Source organism: Pocillopora damicornis, chromosome 1 (genome assembly GCF_964200805.1).
Source record: "Pocillopora damicornis chromosome 1, jaPocDami1.2, whole genome shotgun sequence".
Taxonomy (NCBI): Eukaryota; Metazoa; Cnidaria; class Anthozoa; order Scleractinia; family Pocilloporidae; genus Pocillopora; species Pocillopora damicornis.
In genome coordinates, this window is record NC_142670.1 from 31133408 (window position 1) to 31159951 (window position 26544).

Here is a 26544-nt window from a genome sequence, read left to right on the forward strand (position 1 = left end):
TCCTAACGCTAATACAAAGTCATGAGCGAAAACGAAGTAAGTGTTCCTTTCTACTCTATTTTGCGGCTCTAAAATGCGAAATAGGGCCTTCATGACAACATCGGGCGAGCTCGGATTTCGTCATCAGAAATCTACCCGAGATGACCTCTGGTGTTGTAACATCCTCCTTTTGACAGATTTCGTGGAGGTGTTACTATGTTGTAGTTGTAATCGGCCATCCGCGAAAAGGAGGCATCGCAAAAATTTATTGGAGTCTGTAATATAGGTAAGCAACGGAAAAAAAATGCAAATATCTTACGCCTAATACGAAGTCATGAGCGAAAACGAAGCACGTGTTCGTTTCTACTCTGTTTTGCGGGTCTAATATGCTAAATAGGGCCTTCATCACGAAGACAACATCGGGCGAGCTCGGATTTCGTAATCGGAAATCTACCCGAGATGACCTCCTTCTGACGGATGGCGGAGTGTGCTTTCCCTTTCTGAAGGAGCTCAACTAGGGAACCAAGCCTTTTGATAACCTAAACAATTTTTCACTCACCACCCCCGACTGGTTGAAGTGTAGTTGGAGGGGGACAGGGAAGGAAACATTTTTGTTACTTGCGCGGGAAAAAAACAAATGAGAAGTTATCTATTACCTTTTTTTTGTTGTTGTAATTTTCCAGAAAAAACAAATGGGAAGTTATCTATTACCTTTTTTTGTGTAATTTTCGCGGGAAATAATATTACCTTATCTCGCTCCGCTCCGTACATATACGAATCTTCTGCCTTTGGTTATAATACACTTTCTTCGTTAATTCTAAATATTACTCACGGTCAAATGGATCCAAAGGGAATTTCAAACCTTGGAAATACTTGCTTTCTGAATAGTGTCTTGCAAGCTCTGCTCTCAGTGACATGTTTTTCCGAAGGGCTCACTGGATTGCAGCACAATCACAAGAAGTGCACCTCATCTAAAACAGGTCTTGAAAATGTATTCAATATTATTTTAGCACGTCAAAATAACATTGATATTGGAGTGGAAGACATAAAATCCCAGCAGGCAAACAACATCAACCCATCGGTGAACTGTGTAATTGAACCAAGTACTTTTTTGATGAACCACAAAATTCGTCATCAGTGTGGTAATCCGCTTAGTTATTCTTGACATTAAGCTTATTTCGACTTTATGAAACAATTAAAATACGTATATTAAAATAAGTATTTGACAACTGGATAATCTTGTTAGAACGTCACAGGAAGTTGTACCTTGTACGGAGCTACGAGTAAAATGTTTAAGGCCTTTTCACTGTTTATGGCGGTAAATTTATATTAGTCCTGGAAGCTTTGCAAGTCGTAGTTCTTTGCTCGATTATTTTTTGACACTGTTGTGTTGCGCGTTCATCTAAAATGTGCGTGTACGAGTACTAGGAGTGCAAAGAGTGAAAACGGTACGCAAACCTAACACTTTCGACCCCTCCTCATTCCCCTCCCCCAGCCCCACCCTCTGGACAAATGAGTAGTTTCTGGACCATATTGACTTGATAATCTTGGTAACTCCTAAATTGACTATGCCAATTTCCTGTGGATTAAATTAATTACAATCACAAACCTGTAGACTGCAAAATTAAATCCAGGAATGGTGTCCCTGCCACATGGAAATTTTTGTTTTTGATTTCTTTTTTTTTCTGAGGGGGGGTAGAGTTCAACCCCCCCTCCCCTTTGAAAAATTCATTTCATGTCAAGCATTTCCTTAAAAAATTTTGGCACTTTTGGACCCCCTCTCCCCTGGAATTTTCAATGATCCTACTTGGGGTGGGAGTGTGTTGATCTTTCAATTCTTTCTAGAACTACACCTTTACTACACATTCTTTCTTACAAAAAGTAAATTTTGTGGTCAAAATGATCTCTATAATAATCACCTCCACCCTTACATTTTTCTTTTGCATGTGGGAGAATAAACATTGACATTGACAACAATGACAACAGTTCTATTTGCACTCAACATTTACATTTTTAGTTTAGCCAATAACTACAAGAAAAGTCAAATACTCATCACAAAGACAAGCTACCATAGTATTTCTTATACCCAATCACACACTTTATTAGTCAGTATTATTCAAACATTTATCCTGTTCCATTAGTGGTGTTTGTCTATTCATTCTTAAGGGTTGTACTATACAGAGCTTCCTGAAGGACTATTCTAACCCAGTGGAGCTGGAATCATCTTATTACTGTAGCAGGTAACAAATTTTAATAGCATTAAACCTAACACCAAAAGGACACACAAATACAACTATTTTTTTGATAACTGCTACAGTGCTTAACACTATAAACTACAATGCACAAAGCAGACTATTTTCTTCCCGTGCAAGAAATTAGGAATGTCAAAGCTACTACAATTGTACAAATTCAAGTTCTTATGCATGGATTGAAAAGAGTAGGAGATGCAGTCCCTGTTGCTGTGGTCTGGTCTCTGTGTCTGTGTGTTGTGAAGAATACAATTCATTCCTGTAATCAATTGAGAAAAGGCAAATAATGAAATAAAAATTCATACAAATACAAAATGCAATAAGTCCACATTAGCTTATTTGCTGCCTTCAATACAACATCATTTAACAAATAAAGAGACAATGATGACAACAAGGATGATGATGGTAATGATGGTGATGGTGATGTCAAGGATCATGGTTAGTGGTATAGGAGACTGACTGGGTGACCTCCAGTAACTAGAAGATGAAGAAGCAACAGTATGTGTAATGCCTCATTCCATGCTGTCTAGTTACTTGAAAAACTAGTAGCCCCCTGCCCCCCTCCCCTTGCTGATTCCTGCCTATATATAATGAATTGCACAAATATTAAATTATGCATTCTTTCATTTTTACTACATCAGTTGCTCCCAGAGTACTGATGCATGGAAGAGGCTAGTCACATGCCAGGCACCTCTGTCATTTTGCATTCAAATGGTAAGATTTCAAAATGATGGAAAAAAACTTCACAACTTAATAGATTACAAAGAGAAAGTGTTATTGTCCATGAGGGTACCACCATTTCTTCTGGTCATTATGTGTGTTACCTAAAAAGAGAAGAGAGGTGGTATTTTTCAAGTGATACCACAGTTCGACAGTCTTCACATCTTGAAGCTACAAGCCAGGAAGCATATCTCCTCTTCTATGAAAAAGATGAGGTTGAAGACATGCAAGAGGTTACACATATTTCTTCTATGTCTGTTAAGGTCCAAAACTGTCTACCACAGATGCCCAGTATGCCTCTAAAAAGGAAGAAGTTTCCTGTCAAGTTTTGTCTTCCACCTGGTTACTATGCATTAAAGGCTGAAAAACCTGGCATTTTCAAGACAGCTACTGGAAGTATACCCTGGAAATATTCTACACTGGATGTAGCATCAGTATTAGCAAAGCAGAGGGAATTGCCATGGCTGGGGTCCAAATCTCAGGGAATCCTAGAATTAAAGCATGGGAGCCAACTGATGTTGAAAAGCTCCTTCCAGCTAAACACAAGATAAGTGACGGCAAACTTTCCAATTTTGTGATAGACTATATTTTTCTACTGATAGAAAGTCAGTCTCAAGCCAGTAACAAGAAAGTTTTTACTGTCAACTCCGATGTTTATAACAACATGGCACAATTCTTAATGAATATTTTCTTGAAGCATAAGTATGACTTGCTTTATGAGAACATTTCAGCAGCAGACATGATTCTGTGCCCAGTACTGCATGGATCATATATTATCAGAGAGAAGCCAACATGAAAGTTCGTAAAAAATTCAACAATCAGAAAAGAAGAAGGAATCTTTCACACAATGTTAGAAAGAACTTACCAAATGCTGGGCCTAAAAGATAGAGCAATCATTGGAATGAGTTCTGAATCCATTTTTACAGAGCTATAAAAATGGAAAGAACTTAGCAATACCCCATTGGACACAACCATTTTTCCTAACAGCTGTCTAAAATTATTGAAGCAATAACAGTAGCTGCTTTCATCTGAACTGATTTTTATCTTATCAATGCCAGCACATGAATACTCAGAGAAGTTGGAGTAGTTTCATTGCAAATTTTTCAATATTCTTTGCAGCAAAGGATGGGAAAAATTAATTATTATAAATAATTATTATCATCATTATCATTGTTATCATTGTTATCATTGTTATCATTATTATCACTATTATCATTATTATTATTGTGTTTCAAACTTTACCACTTCCCTTCCCCAAAGCAGCTACATGTATACAATACAGGGCCTTTTAAAAAGTCCTCAATGTTTAATGCCTCGAGGCTTGCTGGTTTGGCAGTCAGTGGAAAGGTAATGAAAGAAATACATTCAGCTGGATTTATATGATTATAGTTAACATTCAAATATTGATTCTAACTCTGCACTGACTCAGGATATAAAAAACAAGACATTGATTGCATTATATATGGTGGCTTGATGCAAATGAGCCAAGAGAGCTTTTTTTTTTTCAGATACATGATCATAAAAAAGCCCCATGTTCTGTAGTTGTAAGTCATAGAGTGAAATTCAGTACTTTAACTATATTCAGTAGACCTCAATGCAGTTTTCAACACCACCTTAATGTCAAATAATTTTTGTGACAATTCTGTTATCATAAAAATATCAGTAATACTGCAAATTTCAGCAACAGTTGTACACGTTATAGGAAAATGATTCTTCTGTAAAAAATTTTTCTTCTAGCAGACTTAAATTTTCTGAAAAAAATAACATACAATGTATGGAAAAACTATCACAAACAACAGGGCAGATTCAAGGAAAGGTACAGCCATAGCCAGTATGAAGCAAACATCCCCACCACTCCCAAAATGCATTATCAGTTGCCTCAGATGTCCAGGCTGTCCAGGGAACAATTTAAACGTTAAATAAGTACAGTTTTGCGTATTCAGATTAATTACTGCTAGGTGCATTATTTTATGACAACGTACTTTAACAAGTTAGGTATATATATATATTTCATATCACAAAAGCAAATAATTTCTGGTGTTATCGCTAATTGGGATATCAGATCAAGAAAGTATAAGGTTATTAATAAAGAGTTTAATTTTGGCTGAAGGTTTTTCGAGTTATTAATTTGACAATTCACTGTACGTTGTAAAATTACAAAGCAAAACACTAAATTTAGGTTGAAAAACACTAAAATACTTACTTACCTTCGGTCTCAAAACGTTTTTCACTATACTGCTGTAAAAATTTGAGTTTGTGTTTACTACAAGCCGATGTTTCTTGTATACTCCAATGTGACGACATAAGCTAGTGGCAAAAAAGGTCACGCAAGCAAGCAAAGGCCTGGGCACAAATTCAGTAGGCTTGGCTACTGAGTTGAGCCTGGTTTCTAAGCTCCTTCAGAAAGTGATCCCAAAAAAAGTTTTTGCCGTCCGACATTATTCGCTGGGGCTTCTGGGACCGGGGAACGTTTCGGAATTTCTTCGTTAATTCTACTACGCCATAAACTTCGAGAGGAGTAGAAACTGTTTGTTTGTCGAAACTTGGAGCTGAGCACAAGTTAATTCTGTAGACAGGTTTGTAGAAAACTAATTTACTTTATATTTTTTCAATCTGAAGGGAGCTTTTTCGGTGCACGCAGGCTCCGAAGTCTAAGTTCGAACGTAACGTCACTTCCACTTTCTGAACTCGTCGATAAAAACTTTCTTTGCTGGTTCAAACTTTTCTAAAATGTGCTTTTTTTAAAATCTGTTTCGGTCCATAACAGTGGAATTTCAGACTAAGGTGTCAATTTCAACAAGTTTAAATGTTATAATAAACAGATCGTTGTCAATTCCCAATTATTAGTTGTTGATCTTAAGACGGAGCTAAATTAGCCATTCTGTAATATTTTAGGATAATTTGCTGAGATTTTGCTGCTAAACATTTAAGTCGTCTCTGAGTCTTTGTCAGTGATAGAACATTAATCCCAGGCTGAGTTTACAGTGGCTCTGTGTTCTTTCAACTGCAGTTTTAACGTTTTTCGAGTGAATTCTGTTGCAGTTACGAAGCTTTCGATTTCATCTTAATCCATTATTAATAAGTGTGCGCATTTTTTTTTCGTTTCTACAGGAAGTTTTGAGTTAAGCATAAATTTCCTAATTGGAGCTCTTGGTGTCTATTCCACGCAGTCACCAGAGGTTTGTGTTTTCAGTTTCTACAATGTAACTACGAACCAAAATGCTCCGGTTTCACTTAGTTAGTACAACAAAATTTAATTAAAACTTTTATCTCAAAATAGAAATTAAGTGCTGACATCATAATCATGTGAACAACGGGTGTTGGAGAGAAAAGAAAACTTTGGTGCACGTGACTCATCACTTTTGCTTCTATCTTCCTCTGAATAGCCTGAGTCTACAGTGGGATAGAGTGGAATTTCACACTAGGATGTCAATTTCAACCAGTTTCAATGTTCTAATAAATAGACTGTAGTCACTTGCGAACGATTGGTAGTTGATCTCAAGTCGGAGCTAAAAATTAACCATTCTGTCGTAGTTGAAGATAATTTGCTAAGATTTTGCTAGTAAACATTTAAGTCATCTCTGAGTCTTTGTCAGTGATAGAACATTAATCCTAGGCTGAGTTTACAGTGGCTCTGTGTTCTTTCAGCTGCAGTTGTAACATTTTTCGAGTGAATTCTGTTGCAGTTATGAAGCTTTCGAACTAATGAGTGTGCGTATTTTTCTTTTCGTTACTCCAGAAAGCTTTGAGTCAACTATAAATTTCTTAATTGGAGCTCTTGGTGTCTATTCCACGCAGTCACCAGAGGTTTGTGTTTTCAGTCTCTACATTATAACTATGAACCAAAATGCTCCGGCTTCACCCAACTAGTACAACAAAATTCAATTGAAACTTCTATCTCAAAATAGAAATAAAATGCTGACGTCATGATCATGTGATCAACAGGTGTTGGAGAGAAAAGAACACTTTGCTGATTCATCACTTTCGCTTCGATCTTCCTCGTGTTGCGCATCGCATCGCCATAAAATGCCTTAAACGGTGAGTAGAATTTGTTGTTTACTGAAGGTTTTTCGTTTTTTTTTTTTTACTTTTTGTATTAAATATAAGCGTGAGTTTCAAACGAGTGCAAATTGGTGCCATTCTTTCGTGTTTTAGTTGCAAATGTGTTGAAATTCAAAACGCACACTCTAATACAAGACCGAAGATTGGAAGTGCTTCTTGATCTGTGAGGTGTGTAGATTTTTTGATCTGTTTTAAGGTGTTTAATAGTGGAATTTCACACTAGGATGTCAATTTCAACCAGTTTCAATATTCTCATAAACAGACTGTAGTCACTTGCGAATGATTGGAAGTTGATCTCAATTCGGAGCTAAAATTAACCATTCTGTCGTAGTTGAGGATAATTTGCTAAGATTTTGCTACTAAACATTTAAGTCGTCTCTTTGTCCTTGTCAGTGATAGAACATTAATCCCAGGCTGAGTTTACAGAAGCTCTGTGTTCTTTCAACTGCAGTTTTAACGTTTTTCGAGTGAATTCTGTTGCAGTTACGAAGCTTTCGATTTCATCTTAATCCATTATTAATAAGTGTGCGCATTTTTTTTTCGTTTCTACAGGAAGTTTTGAGTTAAGTATAAATTTCCTAATTGGAGCTCTTGGTGTCTATTCCACGCAGTCACCAGAGGTTTGTGTTTTCAGTTTCTACAATGTAACTACGAACCAAAATGCTCCGGTTTCACTTAGTTAGTACAACAAAATTTAATTAAAACTTTTAACTCAAAATAGAAATAAAGTGCTGACATCATAATCATGTGAACAACGGGTGTTGGAGAGAAATGATTGATCACACTAGGATGTCAATTTCAACCAGTTTCAATATTCTCATAAACAGACTGTAGTCACTTGCGAATGATTGGAAGTTGATCTCAATTCGGAGCTAAAATTAACCATTCTGTCGTAGGTGAGGAAAATTTGCTAAGATTTTGCTACTAAACATTTAAGTCGTCTCTGAGTCTTTGTCAGTGATAGAACATTAATCCCAGGCTGAGTTTACAGTGGCTCTGTGTTCTTTCAACTGCAGTTTTAACGTTTTTCGAGTGAATTCTGTTGCAGTTACGAAGCTTTCGATTTCATCTTAATCCATTATTAATAAGTGTGCGCATTTTTTTTTTCGTTTCTACGGGAAGTTTTGAGTTAAGTATAAATTTCCTAATTGGAGCTCTTGGTGTCTATTCCACGCAGTCACCAGAGGTTTGTGTTTTCAGTTTCTACGATGTAGCTACGAACCAAAATGCTCCGGTTTCACTTAATTAGTACAACAAAATGTAATTAAAACTTTTATCTCAAAATAGAAATTAAGTGCTGACATCATAATCATGTGAACAACGGGTGTTGGAGAGAAAAGAAAACTTTGGTGCACGTGACTCACCACTTTTGCTTCTATCTTCCTCTGAATAGCCTGAGTCTACAGTGGGATAGAGTGGAATTTCACACTAGGATGTCAATTTCAACCAGTTTCAATGTTCTAATAAACAGACTGTAGTCACTTGCGAAAGATTGGTAGTTGATCTCAAGTCGGAATCAAAAATTAACCATTCTGTCGTAGTTGAAGATAATTTGCTAAGATTTTGCTAGTAAACATTTAAGTCATCTCTGAGTCTTTGTCAGTGACAGAACATTAATCCTAGGCTGAGTTTACAGTGGCTCTGTGTTCTTTCAGCTGCAGTTTTAACCTTTTTCGAGTGAATTCGGTTGCTTTTACGAAGCTTTCGAATTAATGAGTGTGTGTGTTTTTTTTTGTTACTCCAGAAAGCTGAGTCAACTATAAATTTCTTAATTGGAGCTCTCGGTGTCTATTGATCTGAAAGAAACAATTCTCTTATCTATTTTTAAATCCAAGCTGAAAACTTTTTAAAAAGATTTTGATTAATTTTAAACTTTGATATTTCGATTAGTTATCGATTTTAAGATTTTGACTCTTTTTAAATTTATTTATAAACACATTTTATTTTATTTTATTTATTTATTTTTGTTAATATTTTTATTATTATTATTATTATTATTTTATCAATTGAATTAATTAGTTAATGAGGGCCCCACTAAAAACCGTTGTGGCGAGTTGGGCTCCCTCGTTAAATATTATTATTATTATTATTATTATTATTATTATTATTATTATTATTATTATTATTATTATTATTATTATTATTATTATTATTATCATCACTATTACTATTCCACGCAGTCACGAGGGGTGTTTGTTTTCAGTTTCTACATTGTAACTACGAACCAAAATGCTCCGGTTTTACTTAATTAGTACAACCAAATTCAATCGCGAAACTTCTATCTCAAAATAGAAATAAAGTGTTGACATCATGATTATGTGATCAACAGGTGTTGGAGAGAAAAGAAAACTTTGCTGATTCATCACTTTCGCTTCGATCTTCCTCGTGTTGCGCATCGCGTCGCCATAAGACGCCTTAAACGGTGAGTAGGATTTGTTATTTACTGGGTATGGTGTTTGGATAGCATATTTGACAGCAACTTAAGCCAGCTTTTCACTCACTCTTCAATTTATAGGATGGTAAAAATAATTCCATTTTGTCGTTAGCGATGAGTACTGATAGTGTAGAATGTGTGCCTTTTTAGTAATACGATGAGGTTTACGTATGTATGGAAAATTCACTCACTACCCCACTCGCTCTCTCACTCCATTCTCTGATCTGTTGCACAATTAATTTAAGTATTAAAATTTGGATTTAACGCGTTTTCCCTCTTCTTCCCTACTAGGTTTGTTTCTGTCTCCAGAGTTCCACTATTGTCTTCTGTTCATTATATCTGTACCTTAGCTGCCACTAGGCTCAATACATGGTATACCTATTTTACAGTTGATTTACCATATTTTGAGGTTTACAGATTTCATTTGATTTGATCTTGCTTTTGTAACGCAAATACCTTGTGAGCTTTTTTGCTCCTGGGCATGAAATGTCTCAGTCAGAATTTTAACACGCAGTTGAATTTTACTTCTTGTTTTGGGCACAAATCGAATTTTGTGGGGTCTAAAAAGATGTATTTTGATCAAAGATGAAGCGAAAAGAAAGAAAACCACCGTTAGGAAGTAGCAGCTCATATACCAAAGGCCTAAAAATTTTATTGTGCATGTAATAAAGATAAAGCAAGAAGAAGCGGGAAAGAGCCATAATTCAAAGAGCCTGAGTTCTCTCCAACTGCTGACCTTGCTTACATTCTATTTCAATTGGTCTTCGCGCTAGGTCCGTTACTACTTAGTTGTGTAGAAAGTTAAACCTGCATTAAGCAGATATAAGTCCATTTTCTTCCCTTTTTTTTATTGAAAGACTGACGCCTTTTGGGCATGCATATCTATTAATTATGTTTTATGAGGTGATAAGTTCTTCTTATTACTAATTCATGTTTTCTGATAGTCCCGAAGTTCATTTTTTGGTCTTATTTTTGTTTTCAGCGAATTATGGGCTAATAAATCTGACCGCACACACATATATATATTCCTCTGAGCGACATAGCATTAGCTGACTTTAAAGGACGAATACAGTAACTGAAGCTAAAAATACACTTGATTTACTCTCAACAGCAAGCTAAGATCAAGCTGAATATGGCCACAGAAGAATACTCTGACGAACAACTTAACTTCTTTAGGCTTTGTCATATCGTCACCGATGAAGTTGCCGAGAGTCTGCGACTATTCTTCAAAAAGGAGTGGGATAGACTTTACAAAGAAGACTTCGGAGAATGGAAGGACTCGCCAAAAAATGGAAAGGACTTTTATGATGGTGAATCTTTATCTAAACAAGAGTTTAATGCAGAACATTTGGCAATCATGATTAACGGAAATACAGCTGAGTGGGATTGCACCAAGTTGTTCTATGCCATTTGTTATTCTGATTGTATCGGTCGGCACCTCAAGCTAGGTTACAAAATTGCACTAAATATACTCAGAGAGATTCGTAATGAATGTCATGCGCACTCCTTACACGGCAAGATCAATGACGTGGAGTTTCAATGTATCATTCAACAAGTTGAAGATGCCTTCAAAGCTCTTGATCTCTCCAGAGACAAAATTCAAGTGATAAGAGAGCAGACGAGTTTTCCTACTAAGGAATTAAAGAATGTGTTGAAAAAGGTCGAGAATCTTAAACAGGAATTGGAGGTGCTCGAAGCTCAACTAAACAAGGACGTTTCTTCCTTCTACGTCCTGCCACCCAAACCTTCACACGATGTGGTAGATCGTGATCGCGAGGTGGCTAAAATTGCAAAACAGTTGGAAGAGCTCAAAGAGGCCAACGAGAACAGATTAAGTTACTTGTACATTTCTGGAAACCCTGGAAGTGGCAAATCTCAGCTAGCCGGTCTCGTGGCGAAAAGATTTTTCGATGAAGGCACTCAAATTCCTTTTACTTCTTCCTTTGTGATGACGATAGATGCTAAAACCCCAAGCACTATTCTTGACTCGTATGTTTCCTTGGCCCGAAATATTAACTGCCCAGAATATCCCATTACTAAGACACTTAACGATCCGGCTTTGAACTCAGACAAAAAGATTGCTAATTTGAAGTCCTTAATGGGCTCAAAAATCGAGCTTTACACCACCTGGCTTCTGGTTGTTGACAACGTCGAAAGTATCTCTAAGATTAATGCCTACCTGCCAGCGTCTGGAAATGAAAAGTGGGCGAGAGGTCAATTGCTGATCACAACACAAGACACCGAGCATATTCCGTCAGTGAGCTCTTTTGTCAATCACGTCTCAGTCAGCAAAGGTATGGAGGCCAATGATGCAGTACACCTACTAGAAAAGGTTTCTGGCATCTCAGGTTATGAAACGGAGGAGGTTGCTCAAAGATTAAACTATCAGCCCCTTACCTTAGCAGGAGCCGCCGCTTACGTCAAGGACGTTCGTGACACCAAAGGTGGAGCAAATTCTGGCTGGAGTGATTACCGTGAGAAACTTAAGGAAGGAAGAGTAGATCCTTCTTACACAATTGTCGATCACCTAGTTTATCCAGAATCAATGGGTAAGGTAACAAGAGAAGCTGTTAAAAAGGCAATTGAATCCACCAATGTTATAATCAAGAACGTTTTTACTCTGCTTTTCTTTTGTGCACCGCAACCGTTAAGTTTGGAGATAGTAACCAATTATTTTCGGGACCTAGTGGAGGAAATGGGCGATAAAGATGCTATCAGCGTGAAGATTCAAAGATGCTCTCTGCTCCTTTTTTACCAAGAGAAGAATGCTCTCTTTATAAGAACCCATCAGGTTGTACACGATGCCATCCGCGCTGTGCTTAAAGATTATCTCAAGGCTGATAAGTTAGGAGCTATGAAGGCAGCAATCAAGTCATTTTATCAGTTCGTTGAAGATACTCGACAACAAGATCATCTTTCCTACTTAGATACTTACGCGAAGCACTGTCACTGCATTCCTCATCTAGAAGTATTGATTACGCAAATTAAAGATAATTTTTCCGTGGAAGAAACGCGAAATGCCGGAGAGATTACGTTTAAATCCGACATACATTACCTGCAAACACTCGGGGTGATGTGTCAAGAACGTGGTGCATTCCAAGTGGCAAAAGAATGCTTTAATAGTGTTCTTAATATCCGTCTAAAACACCTCAAACCTGAAAATCTTGACGTCGGAAGAACTTACAGTAACTTGGGTGCAGTGCATGGAGACCTGCTTGAACATAAAGAGGCTAAAGAGTGTTACAATCGTGCACTTACCATTTTTCAGAGAGAGTTCGGACTTGAGCACGTCGAAGTTGGAATAATGTACGAGAACCTAGGAGATGAGCACCAATACCTGTCTGACTTCATTAAGGCAAAGGAGTATTATGATCTCGCACTTCCCATTCTTCTGAAAGAGTTCGGCCCTGAGCATCCCAAAGTTGGAATAACGTACAAGAACCTAGGAGATGTGCATCTAAAGCTGTCTGACTTCATTCAGGCAAAGGAGTATTATGATCTCGCACTTCCCATTCTTCGGGAAGAGTTCGAAGCTGAGGGAGCCGAAGTTAGAGAAGCGTACAAGAACCTAGGAGATGTGCATTTTATGCTGTCTGACTTCATTCAGGCAAAAAAGTATTATGATCTAGCACTTCCCCTTTACCAGAAAGATCTGGGACCTGAAGAAAGTCTCGTGGGAGTAATACACATGAAGCTGGGAAATGTACTCAAAGATCTGGGTGAGCTGAACCAGGCAAAAAAGAGTTATGATCGTGCACTTTCTATTCTTTGGAAAGCGCTCGGACCTGAGCATCCCATGGTTGGAATAACGTACATGAACCTAGGAGATGTGCATCTAAAGCTGTCTGACTTCATTCAGGCAAAGGAGTATTATGATCTCGCACTTCCCTTTCTTCGAAAAGATTTCGGACCCAAGCATTACGACGTTGGAATAACGTACAAGAACCTAGGAGATGTGCATCTAAAGCTGTCTGACTTCATTCAGGCAAAGAAGTATTATGATCTCGCACTTCCCATTCTTCTGGAAGAGTTCGAAGCTGAGGGAGCCGAAGTTAGAGAAGCGTACAAGAACCTAGGAGATGTGCATCGAAAGCTGTCTGACTTCATTCAGGCAAAGGAGTATTATGATCTCGCACTTCCCTTTCTTCGAAAAGATTTCGGACCCAAGCATTACGACGTTGGAATAACGTACAAGAACCTAGGAGATGTGCATCTAAAGCTGTCTGACTTCATTCAGGCAAAGAAGTATTATGATCTCGCACTTCCCATTCTTCTGGAAGAGTTCGAAGCTGAGGGAGCCGAAGTTAGAGAAGCGTACAAGAACCTAGGAGATGTGCATCGAAAGCTGTCTGACTTCATTCAGGCAAAAAAGCATTATGATCTCGCACTTCCCCTTTACCAGAAAGATCTGGGACCTGAGAATGGTCTCGTGGGAATAATACACATGGCGCTGGGAAATGTACTCAAAGATCTGGGTGAACTGAACCAGGCAAAAGAGAGTTATGATCTCGCACTTCATATTCTTCGGAAAGAATACGGACCTGAGGTTGCCGACGTTGGAATGACGTACATGAACCTAGGAGATGTGCATCTAAAGCTGTCTGACTTCATTCAGGCAAAGGAGTATTATGATCGCGCACTTCCCATTCTTCTGAAAGAGTTCGGAGCAGAACATTGTTTATTCAAAATGATCAAGGAAAGCTTAGTAAAGATAAAGCAATTGCAGGAAAATTCTCCGCGATCTTCGGGTAGTTTTGGGGAACGACCCACCGGTTCAGGACATCCTGGGTCAGTGCCAGCAAAACGATCAAAAAAGATATAAGAAATCGACTCTGCCTTTCATTTTCGACCTTGGGTTTATTTTAAATGGTAAAAATAACTCTCGAGACAAAAATGGACACTCACTTCAAGAATGTTATAGCGTACAAAATACAGATATCCTCAGTCCGCATTATATGGTTACGTTTATGCTACCATGCGCTCTGGAGTATTACAGTTTGGAGTCGATCCGCCATCTTGTTTGCTGACGGTGTTTATCTGCGTACTAGTCACCCCACAGGCGGCCCAAGCTCACGTCTCGAGAAAAAGCCAACGATGAATTCATGAACGCGTCACGCGTTGTGTGACTCGGTGTTAAGTTACGGGAGGAACCGTTGAAAATTCGAACACGTTATAAGGAATAGTATGGGGAACGAAATATGGTCGATTTACAACGATAAATATTTCGAAATATGAATATTTTAAAAGTAAAATCAATAAAACTTACTCATGCCCTGTGTATCCGTCGTAGTTTCTGGCGATTTCTGCAGTAAGTTTTATTGATTTTACGTGTAAAATATTCATATTTCGAAATATTTATCGTTGTAAATCGACCATATTTCGTTCCCCATACTATTCCTTATCACGTGTTCAAATTTTCAACGGTTCCTCCCGTAACTTAACACCGAGTCACACATCGCGTGACGCGTTCATGAATTCATCGTTGGCTTTCTCGAGACGTGAGCTTGGGCCGCCTGTGGTCACCCGAGAATTAAACATTTCTGGCGACGAACACGGGATCATCTTCCCAAGCTTAAGCAAAACGGAAAATTCCAATCCAACAGCCACAAGAGCTAGTTGCTACTTCGAGCGGTGAGCAATATTTAACAGCAAACAGCGTTTCCGCCGCTGCAGACACACACGAGTGAAGTGCTGTCATGATTTCTGTCACTATATATCGCCGAAGCCTACGATGCCCTTTCAATTTTGTACTCTCCGGTTTTCTCATCAAGGTAGAGCCTTACCCATCGCGACGGATTCCCGAGATCTCATTTCGCACTGATGAAAATTGCCATCGTAGAAAGACACAGAAACTAACTTGAAACAGCAAGCAAGATGAGAGTCTTATTGCAGGTAACTATTAAGAGGATCACGTCGAGAACTTAGACAATGTTCGCTGCCTAAACCATTATGGCCTGCGACTTCAGCTCATTAAATGTAAATTTATTCGGAAATCCTCAACTTACACGGTTGTGTCGTCTCTGCCAAAGGGATTTCGCCAACAGAGGAAAATATAGAAGCCATCAATCAAACGGCAAGCATGGAGAACCTTGATTAGCTAAGGGCCTTGTTGTTGGCTAAGTTCAATCCTCTAACCGCTCAACCAGTTTTTTCAAAAAACCCAGGAATTCAAGTGGTCCTCCTAGTATGACAAAGCATTTAACCAAGCCAAGATGTTGGTTTCATCTTCAAATGTGCTATTCCATTGTCACCACATGAACGACGCAACTGTCATTCTTAAGAGCGACGCAATCCAGTATGGAATTGGGGTAGTTTTACTCCACCGCTTCCCGTCTATTGCCTACTCCCCGAAGTCCCTAAATTCTTAAAAGAGAATCTAAAGCCAGATCGAAGATCTTGCCATAATTGTTCAGGTGGGCTTCCACATAATGCATATGTCGAGCGCAAAGTTACACTGGGAACTGAGCACAAACCCTGGTATGAAGATGTCAGCCACAGACTTCGCGACACCGTTTTTAGCAACTGCTAGACTTCGTACCTGGTCCCTCTCCCTTTCCTCATACGTTACGAAATCTAGTTCAAATTATTTGCTGAAATTCCCAGTGCCTATTCTTTGTCAAGGCTCCTTCCTCACTGCAGTACAAGAAATATGCTAGAGTTTAAAAATGAATCTTCCATGTGGCTTCTCGGTAGATAAAACGACACGTAGTCTCTCCCACACTCTCTCTTGTATTGGTGCAGGACCATATTGCTTTCAAAAAATGGATGACATGTCCATTCGTACGTCGATTCTATGCTGAAGTCATACTTTGTCGTCAAGTACAAGCTCTCTCTCAGGCAGGGCTGCCTCATGTTGGGACTTCGAACTGTTATACCACCCTTCCAGAGACAGCCAATTCTGCTATGACTACATGAGGTTCATGCTGAAATCAATGACCTGCTGTCTTGTACGGTGACTTGGAATAAATTGGGAGATTTAAAGGATCATTCTAGGATGTCAACTCTGTCAAAACACCCGTAAAACTCCTCCAGCCTCGCCACTGTTATCATGGTCCACGCCGACATCTCCACGTGTACGCGTAGATTTTGCTACCTATCCATTGAGGGACTACCTTTCATAGTTGGTGCTCACTCCTATTGGCTTGGAGTGTTCGGTCTTATGAAGAGAACGTCTGCTGACTCGCACGTCAACGCCTTGTACTACATCGAGGTATGATTATCCGGCTCAAATTTTCAGTGACAGTAGGGCGGCATTTCCCTCTGCAGAATATGAAGAATTCCTGTAACGTAGTGGCTTTCGGCGAGTTCTAGTTTCCCTTCACCATCCTTCTTCAAATGATGTGACTGCACAATTTTCAAAGACCCTTTAGTTCCCTATGGAGTCATCAGTCCCCAATTTATCAAGCTGTATTCATTGATGGACTCAGAATTTCCTTTTTTCCGACAAAAGCACTCTATATGCTACTACCAAGTCATCTCTTGTCAATCACTTTCAGCTGTGAGAACTGTTCACTCGACTTTCCCTTGCAAGACCTGATATTGGTGCTCATGTCGCCAGGTAAAAAGACTATTGAATGCTGTATAATCACGACAAGTAAGCCAAGTTTAGAGAGATGGTTTGGGAGACACTTTTCTCGCACGTGACCATCCATGTGGTCAGAAGTGGTAGTCTGGTACCGTCGCACAGAAACTCGGCCTGCTTCCTTGCAAGGTCAACTAAATGATGGGCGGACCTGAAGAAAACACGTGGATGATGTTCTTCAGAACAGACCAAGCCCTGTGGCAACTGAATCTGGCACAATAATAGCACAGGTATAAGCGGAAGCAGCAAATGAGGACTCTTCTCCTTCTAATGTAGTAGAACCACACCCCTACTGGAAGTTTTGCAGAGCCGTAGAGTCACCTACAGCTATTCCTGCTACTCCCTGCCTACTTTGGTCTCAACTTGCCTCCAAGCCACCTCAGGGACCAGTTAAGTTACACTTAATAGGACAGTTCACCTAAATGAACAGTTTTAAAAATCTGTGTGGTTTTTAAGGATTTACTGAACATTTAAGATTTTCTGAGCAATTGGTTTTTTATTTGCTCATCAGTTTTAGTAATTCCTAGCGAAATGTTTCCACGGGAAGGAGATATAGTTTCTCAATATAGATATCGAGCCCGCAGTATTTTTCTATCACTTATTCGGCTAGCATGTACTTCAGAGTGATACATTTTAGGAGTGGTTCCGCCATCTTGCGTGCAGTGTTCGTCTTCTTATTGGTCAACCACGAGAACATAAAACAATGTTGTTATGTGACAAAACAATCTTGGAACCACGTGAAGAGGCGGAGCTCACTTTGTTCATAGAAATAGCCAGTTACAGTCGAAAGATACGCTTTATTATAATATTTAATGTGCGATAAGAATTAATATCATCTAGCGCAAGGGTTCTTTATAGGAGCGTTAGAGGATTCGTCTTTAGGGCATAGTTAACATTTTCTGTTGTCGTCGAGACCTGAGAATTCGTAAATCGTAAGAAATTGGATATTCGTAGTGTAAACTATATTCTCTTAGAAGGCTGGCATAACGAAAAATAATTTTGGAGTCCTACCAACTGTCCTAATGACGAAATACATAGCTGAAAAAAGAACTTTTATAATCTGATTAAGTACCTCGAGGACAGTCCTTAACCAAGTTAAAGTCCGTCTATAGCTAGCGGGGCCACATACACACACGCACAACTGGCTAATCACATTACGGGAAACGAGCAGTGATTTTCCAATTTGATTCTTTATGATCCTTTCTATTTAACCACTGATTAGCACGATGTACGAAACTGATACTAGTCTAGGACAAATCTTGTGGAAACAAATCCTGTTTTTCTGAATGACAAAGTAGCTTTAGTTGGGAATTTCTTCGTTTCTTTTCCCGTTATGTAATTGGTTTGTTTGTTTAACTGACATTGGAAGAACAGAGGCCTTGTAATATGTAAATGGTGCCACGAATTTTAAAGAGACCATGTTGTTTTACATTTTATAACTAGTTTTGGACCTTCATCACCGTTCTAAGTCATTAAAGCACCTTAAGAAATTCGGAAAATTATTTCGTCTGTTTTATTTTTCCCCCTAGGTATGTTTTACTGAACATTTTTCTCCCTGTTCTTAAAGTTTATCAAGTGTCGAGCCGTCTGCTCAATGTTACCACACTTTGAGTATTTCCCCAAGAAGTCTACCAGATTAGCAAGTGGTTCAAGCGTCAACGTACGTTCATCGAGTTATGAAGCATACTGGAAAGGTGCCAAGAGTTGTTAGAGGCGTAGTCGAAAGTTACCATGGCTTCTTGAGTGCTTACCAAATTTCCCAAATGCTTCATATATCTATGAACGCTAACAGCTGACGAACGAAGCAACTCTTCTACAAAATGTTCAAAATAGTACTTCAACTGGTGTTTAAAGGGAAACTTGCCTTTATTACACTTCTACGCGCGCAGAAAGCGTGTATCGTGGAATTATGAAAAACACTCGCGCGATTGAACTTGACGGACTTTTTTTCACAGGGTTAAGTATCACTTTTCTTTACGGACGGAATATTATTGTTTTTGAAGGGAGAAAAAGATTACTATTTTCAAAATAAGGCATTTTTTTTCGTATCGTTAGCATACATTGTCTTGAAGGCCCGTTTTTTTTCTTTTGTTGTTTCTCTGATTCGCTTATGCTCTTGCAAACAGTCTCTCAATGTTTTTCAGCCGCCTGGTAACTCCTTCGCTTGTTCCAGGTACATCAGACACTCTTTCGCTGTCTTAACTCATATTCCTCATTGTTCAGCTCAAAATTCTATTGAAGTGAAATTAAGGGTATTGAAAACGTAAAGAGAGTTAAGATTTTGATCACTTGTGTGAATGAAAGGATTCATCTGCTCTTCTATTCTAAAGAACAGCCTTGGACATTCCAGGAGCGAAGCAAGTGACATTTTTGTCGTGAGTCGTGTACTGAACAACTTTGGAGCCTTCTTTAATGTTCCTCTGGTCTCTGATATTTATGGTTAGCTGAAAAAAAAAAAAGCAAAAGAGATAAACCTTTCTGTTCCTGTCATGAGCCATCTGCAATCCCAGAGGGAGAATTAAACAGTGTACGGCCCATAACCAATTAATCCTCTATGCGGGAAGACAATGGATTGTCTTATTCAGAGACTTAAGAATTTGCCCATCTAGCACCTGCGATCAAGTAAAGATGAAGTAATTCCCATGTTTCCGTGCGTCTGTTCACTAATAGATCACAGATGACGTCAAAACGTGGTAAGTCCAAATAAGTAGCACACGGGACGTAGCTGAGCATTTCACTAATATTTTTACCATATTTTGACATCTCTTGTGATCTATTACTGAACAGAGACACAGCGACATAGAATCTACATCTAAAAAAAGATAAATGTTCTAATAAATGACACCATCTTCATCGATCTGTCCTCGAAGAGATTATAGATAAGAAGCAATCAAATTAAGCAAAATTCATCTTATATAATTTTTCACACATGTAGTTTCCATTCCTGTAGTTACTACTCTGAGGACAATTTAAGATGTAACTCTTTGATCCTGATAAGAACATACAACTATTTAAGTAGTTCACATGTAAATTTCTCAATCTAGCTAAGAAAGGAAACTTTTTTAACCCTTTAACTCCCAGAAGTGATCAACATGAAACTTCTCCCTATAATATCCCAACATTATCCAGAAAACAGCTAATGAGAATATTCAAACTTATCACTCCCAGGTAGAAGTTGTTATCTTGATCTAACACCAAATTCTCATGACTAATTTACAAGGATAGGTTAAGCAGCAAAGGGGAGAATTAACATTCAGATCTTGGGAGTTATAGGGTTAATTCACATCTCTGTGGCCCTACATGGTTATAATGTGCTTAGTGTAGTGCCCACTCAAGGGGACTATTAATATGCATCACATAACTTTAAGTGTGTTCCTTAGGTTTTATTACCCCACTACTAACCTGTCCATGTACATCTTTACAATAACCACTGCTAAGCCCTTTGACTTGAAACTCTATATCGGTAAGATAGCATAGCTGTTTCCATAGCAACTTGGATTCTTCATCATCAACGTCATTGTCATTATGTACAAGTGTCACCAGGCAACCATCTGACTGAAGGTGAAATATTATTGAAATCTTTATTATAAAAGTAATTGAGATTAATTTTCTTGACACACTACCCTCACTATATCAAGACAGAGTTTACTAGAGATCCTACAGAATTTTACTATAATCTAAGTAGATTGGAGAAGGAGACCAAGGAATTGTAAATATGAGGAGAGGGAGGTCTCATCCCTCACCAAAATAATGCACAAGTCTTAATCAAGTTTCCCAGATACCCTTTGTGTAGTTCATTGGCATGAGCAGACCTAAATCCAAATGGTCTGCTATGTGTCAGAAATCAATTCTTGATGCCGGTTTAGTGTCTTATCTAGAGAGCACCATTATGGGATTGCCACGGTTTGAACAAATACGTCCCTTCAATTACTTGTTCTGGATAATTTAGGCACACTTCAAATTATGTTTCAAAAGAAAAAGAAACAGGGAAATGTAATTTCTTCTTGTACAAAATCTTCTTAAAACAATATTTTGGTTTACATTTCAGATTAAAAGTAAAGCAGGAACCAAAATCCAGGGAATGTAATATACATAAAAGGCTCAATTTCCTAAGGTTCTCAAGTACTAGTTTGAATAAATGCTATGGGGGGGAGGGGGGAGAGGGAAGGTTTGAAAATTGTTAACTGGGACACATTGCTCCCCTTGCTGGAAATCCTAGATCAGACACTGCCAGTTGTTTATTAAGTCCTAAAAAATACATAGTGATCCCAACAAAATTAATGAGATTGATTCATACAAATGATGAGACTGAATATTTTACCAAGCCAGTTTTAGTTGAGTTTGCAATAAGTCATAAAAAGTGTGTTAAACTCTGGAGAGAGGAAAGTTTTCTTCCACTGTCTAATTGATTGGCTAAGCATGAGTTAACCCTTTAACTCCCATGAGTGCCCAAAATGGAATTTCTCCTTGCAATATTAATACAATATCAAGCAGACCACTAAAGAGAGTAAAGAAAAATATCAATTAGGGGATTGGCAGTTGATGATCCAATACTAAATTCTCCAAAACTCACATAAGAATTGTATGGCAGAATGGCAGTATAAAGAATATAGTAGCCCATTTTACAGTTACATGCTTAGATGCCAAGCCTTTGAACAAGAGTGAGGCTAAGGGTGACCTTGTTATTATAAAAAGTTGCTGCTTCTCAAATGTAAATTTTTATTTGTTATCATGCTAACTAGATACTGGCCTCTATCACAACAAGGTAACCTTCAGCCTCATTCCAGATCAAAGGTCTTGAGGTGATATTTTGAGACATTACACACCACAGTTGGAGAGTGACACATCAGAGCAGCACAGTAGTGTATGAAATTGGTGATTTGCTGTAGAGGAACTCCAATGGAGAGAAGAGCTGTTAGATCATCAATCAGCAGCAAACAGGGCTTTGTTTCAGTACCCAAAGATGACTTGATTCTGTTGTATAATGGTTGAAGAGTAAATGTTGGGGCTCTAGGAAAACAATTTAACAATAGCAGCTTTCAACCTCAACAAAACAACATTTCAGAAAGAGGAGCATATATTGATACAGCTGGAACTTCATAGTTAAGTAAACATGTACAGTGGCATGAAGGAAATAAGGTTGTTTCTACCCTTCTTACTAAGAGCATTTTTTCAGGTTTCCTTGGACAGTTTGATCATCTATACTTCTAAAAACAATATGGGAGAATCAGAAAGGAACTGTGAAAGTTCTCCAACTCACATCCCAGCTACAGCAAAAACCCAAACCTTGATATTTGAAATTCAGGAACTTGCCATGGGTAATCTCATATTTACAAAATAATACTCCTCAGTCTGACTAATAAATTCAGCACATGTAAAACAGTTTTAACAAAAACAAAATAAAGTTAATTATCTTGTAAACTGCTAAAGAGAACAGACAGGCTTATCAGCTAGAGGAAAACATTCAGGTAAAGGGCCAACCTCTTCTGTCTAATACCTAATTTACAAGGAAAAGTATGACAGAGGGTAGGAAGAATTACTAATTGGATCTTGGAAGTTTAAGGGTTGACTCACAGTATACATTTTTGTTTTTTACTTCAGTTTAAGGGACTAGGTGCACCTCAACTTAATCCAGATATGGAAGCATCCTTGAAATTTTTCAACCAAATTTTGAAAAGACTTTATATATTTTTGGAAACCTCTTGCTGTGGAGAAGGAAATCAGACATGCTAAATAATTCAGAATTGCAAAAAGAATTACCTGACATTTTTAAAAGGGTTGCTGTGATCTGCATTTTCATTCCCTACTGTGCTACTATATGAGTTTTTGAGGGCATCTTGTTGACTTTCATCAGCTAAAGCTTCAGATATACAACTTAAGCCATCGACATATGTCACCTGGCCACTCTCACAGATACTGCTGAGGTTTATACCCTGAATAACAAAGTTTCACATGACAATTACACTATGTTGGGAATTGCTTATTTAGTTGTTTTAACCCTGCTTTAATTCCCAGAAGTGATCAACATGAAACTTCTCCCGATAATATCCATACATTATTCAGCAAACAGGTTATGAAAATATTCAAACTCATTGGGTAAAGGCTGCTCTCTTAATCTAGCACCAAGTTCTCATATCAAATTTAAAAGGAAATGTGTAACAGCTAGAGGGGAGAATTAACCATCAGATCTTGGGAGTTAAAGGGTTAAATCAAATGTTCTCTGGTGAAGGAAGCCAGAAGGGAGAGGGGAGGGATACCCTCTTTAACTCCTATGAGTGACCAAGACAGAATTTCTCCTCACAAAATCAATACAATATCAAGCAGACTAGTGATGAGAATAACGAAAAATATCAATTAGGGGATTATTAGTTGATCCAATGCCAAATTATCTAAACTAACATCATAAGAATTGAATGGCTGATGGTAAGGAGAATTACTACTAAGATCTTAGGAATGAAAGGATTAACACATAGCCACTGAGTTAGACACTGGCTAGCAGTAGCCAAATGTACATGCAAATAAAATGCCCAATACAAGACCAAAATTATGAAAGTAAAGAAGAGAAATATCAACATAAAATGATTGGTATCAAGATCAAAACATTTTTCCGAAATATGCTATTCTGGGTTTGACTGTCACTTCCTCAGGAGACTTTTAGAAAAAATTGAAATGATAGAGGTATCAATCCTGTTGCTTCTAGTAACATCAAGATAAAAAAATATAGACATGTCTAATTCTCACCAATTTCTGTGCAACATTACTGTAATGAGAAAAAGACTGGACCAAGGCAATGAAAAGTACTTTGAAACCTCCTGAAAAAAAACAGAAAGACAAAATACAAAGTTCTAAATTTCAGAAACTATGAAATGCGGTGGAACTCTCTCCCACAGGGAAGTAACATATTAGAAGTAATATAGGCAGGTCTTACTTCCAGGCAGTCACAAGAGATTGAGAGGGATCCTCTACAACTGACAAAAGAGATCTTCATTTCGAAGTAATATAGGCAGGTATTCCTTATACACAGTTAGGAAAGCTGTAAGACTCAAGAACAAACATTTATCTTTCAAATCATCACTCTCAATCCCTGCGGTATCAACAAGCATTTTTCATTCAACTAAATTTATTCTTGTTTTCTTTCTCATCACTATATTCCCACATAGCATAGCTCCATCCTCTGCATAAACCCACACAAAACACACAATTCCTCCAATCGCTCTGACAAAGGGCTAAAACTTGAAACGTCAGCTTTTAAACTCTTTATGGTGGCCAATTTATGTTATCATCTAAGTTGACAATATTCAATTATCCAGGTCCTACTTTGCTGACTTTCTAGAACACAGGAGTGCTGGCTGTGATCCTATGATAAATTTACCATCATATTACTTTTAAGTAATTATAAGAGAGGTGACATAAACCCTTACACCACCTTCCAATGAAATGTGCTCTTTTTAAGTAGAAGACAGTATGATAAAACAATTAGCTGTTTTGCTTGAATAAAATGTGTATTGAATATGGTAAAGTATGGATACATCATTAACAGTTACAGATCAGAAATTGTAGACTTCTGAACTAATCACTCCTCTCACCTTTAATGTACAAGGATAAAAAGTGATGAATGAGAAAGCTTCCATCATTTTGACAATCTGTTATCAGCAAAAACTTTCTCTGAAAACCATAAGTTACAAGAATTATGTAAAACATCCAATTCATAGCACTATAATTTGATTAAATTAAATTTTTCCTAATTTTGAATATCATTTTTTATAACGCCATTATTGAAATGATATTATGGGGTCCTCACTAATTTTGCTTTTGAGAGGTGGGGTGGGGGAATATACAGGGTTATTTAATAAATGAACTGTATGAAGCTGCTCCACAACACCACAGGTGTGATGTTGAAAGGAGTCACTATATAAACAATAACAAATTTAAGGGGGGTGCTTATTAGAGATGGGGCGCTTATATTGAAAGGAGGGCACTTACTCAATTTATTACAGTAGAATAACAGCCAGCAACAATTTAGCCTGTAATTGATGTTCTCTTGGCAAGATTTTGTGATCTATTTTACTGGGATACAAAATCATTTTCCTTATAAACTAAAAAATCTTTTGTTATCTGTTAGATTGTATAAGAGGTTATGAAATAGTACTGAGGTAGGACATACTCCTTCCCATTCCCCTGTTTGCTAATTTTTCTACCTCTGGCTTAGTATTTATTGGCACCCCACCCCCTTTGGTTTGACTTTCCTTATCCTTGCACTCCTCGGTAAAATTTCCGCACAGCCCATAACTACATTGTGCATTCGGTTCTTGGATAGAGAAAACCATGACAAAAACAATACATTGCAATTGGGAAAACAGATTTGTTTTACAATAGCATGGGGCTGTGCGGAAATTTTACCCACTCCTCTATTAATTATCTGCTTCAAATCCAAAATGTCGCACAACCATCTACGAACAGTTCTGTGATTACATATGTTAACAGACTTGATATTACCACAGGATTTCTCGATCGAGACCCACAATGTAGTGAAACAACCAACTTTATCCTGAAGATCACCCCTACTTCCGAGGTATCTCTGGATTGTCTTTGAAATTCACTTGAAACATTTTATTTCACATGTCTTTCAGATTTTCAACTTGAAATCACTAAACAAAGGTTTATAAACTTGAAATTTGATGTCTAAAACATATTATATCACTGTAAGTCTACATCCCCATGAGGTTGTAGAGGAGCTAATGAATGCGATTTTTCAAACATGGTTTGATGCTACACTGATTTAAAGATTTGATGAAAGTAACCAAGAAGTTACAATCCATAGACCCAACGTTTCGACTTTCCTGCAGTCTAGTGCCCTCATCAGGATGCAGCGAAATAACCAACTTTGTTTGCGATTTTATTGACAACAAAAAATGAACACATCCACAAGAAACTGGGGGAATTATTCCTACATTATACTCGTTGTTTCACTACTTACCTTTGGTGGAGACTTCTCACTGAAATCTGTCAAAGAATTTAATTCTCCAAACATGATGAGATTGATAAATTTGGAGTGCCGATGCTACTTCATGTAATACCAGATTAATTGGCCTTTTTTCAACCGACAGTCATCGATGCCGCACTGATCATATTTTCGAATCAAAATATTAATGACTGAATGTCATGAAAGTTTTTCTTTCCGGTTAAAAAAATTTTGGCACGACAGAGTTCCACCTCTTAAGGTTTTGAAAAGTATGTGGACTCAAACAGCCGCGATTTTAGTTAAATACTCGTGAAAAGGGCGAGAGGTAGCCTTGAGCAAATCAAGGATCTTACAGGCACCGGGTGCAGAGAAATAATAAATTTGACAGTATTTACAGTTAATTAAACCGTAAAATTGCAGTACGATCCAATACTTTTGATTGGACGTCGGTGGATGCGCTCTCGTTCAGAGTCTGTTGAACCTCTCGTTCGACACTGGTCGACAGGAGGTCGACACTGGCCGACAGGAAGCACACTCGTATTGAGAGAGCGAAGCT

At 38.0% G+C, this 26544-nt stretch overlaps 2 protein-coding genes and 1 long non-coding RNA gene across 16 annotated transcripts; 1 reads left to right on the plus strand and 2 right to left on the minus strand.

The window, feature by feature from the left end:
- Window positions 1-1951: 1951 nt before the first annotated feature.
- LOC149053288 (uncharacterized) lies at window positions 1952-5381 on the minus strand. Of its 10 annotated transcripts, none has more exons than XR_016181627.1 (4): window positions 5156-5376; window positions 3814-3876; window positions 3053-3247; window positions 2056-2487 (listed from the first exon to the last, which is right to left on the minus strand). It is a non-coding gene; the product is annotated as an uncharacterized LOC149053288 (long non-coding RNA). The 10 variants fall into 10 exon arrangements; XR_016181630.1 differs by having other exon boundaries at window positions 3053-3147; window positions 5156-5355; XR_016181632.1 differs by having other exon boundaries at window positions 3053-3147; window positions 3814-3825; window positions 5156-5345.
- Window positions 5382-5400: 19 nt separating this feature from the next.
- On the plus strand, window positions 5401-18525 carry LOC149053289 (uncharacterized). 5 transcript variants are annotated; one of them, XM_089189331.1, is made up of 9 exons: window positions 5402-5524; window positions 6060-6127; window positions 6688-6755; window positions 6894-6986; window positions 7104-7178; window positions 7563-7630; window positions 9340-9432; window positions 9736-9816; window positions 10556-18525. In XM_089189331.1, the coding sequence occupies exons 8-9, from the start codon at window positions 9814-9816 to the stop codon at window positions 14264-14266; spliced, it is 3714 nt and encodes a 1237-aa protein (XP_089045457.1). In that variant the 5' UTR covers window positions 5402-5524; window positions 6060-6127; window positions 6688-6755; window positions 6894-6986; window positions 7104-7178; window positions 7563-7630; window positions 9340-9432; window positions 9736-9813; the 3' UTR covers window positions 14267-18525. The 5 variants fall into 5 exon arrangements, with proteins under 5 accessions (XP_089045477.1, XP_089045457.1, XP_089045469.1 ...); XM_089189351.1 differs by lacking the exon at window positions 9736-9816 and having other exon boundaries at window positions 5401-5524; XM_089189343.1 differs by lacking the exons at window positions 6060-6127; window positions 6688-6755; window positions 6894-6986; window positions 7104-7178.
- Window positions 18517-26479, minus strand: LOC113682201 (elongator complex protein 6). Its single transcript, XM_089189369.1, has 7 exons — window positions 26004-26479; window positions 24613-24691; window positions 23768-23838; window positions 22787-22959; window positions 21853-22036; window positions 20429-20581; window positions 18517-19470 (listed from the first exon to the last, which is right to left on the minus strand). The coding sequence occupies exons 1-7, from the start codon at window positions 26055-26057 to the stop codon at window positions 19351-19353; spliced, it is 834 nt and encodes a 277-aa protein (XP_089045495.1). The 5' UTR covers window positions 26058-26479; the 3' UTR covers window positions 18517-19350.
- Between the last annotated feature and the right edge of the window lie 65 nt (window positions 26480-26544).

Coding starts and splice junctions, on each gene's coding strand:
- LOC113682201 (XM_089189369.1), bottom strand. CDS start 26,057: ATGTTTGGAGAATTAAATTCTTTGACAGATTTCAGTGAGAAGTCTCCA. Junction 23,839..24,612: donor TTTATCCTTGTACATTAAAG/GTGAGAGGAGTG, acceptor GTTTTTTTTCAG/GAGGTTTCAAAGTACTTTTC. Junction 22,037..22,786: donor AACCCTTTTAAAAATGTCAG/GTAATTCTTTTT, acceptor TTGTTTTCCTAG/AGCCCCAACATTTACTCTTC.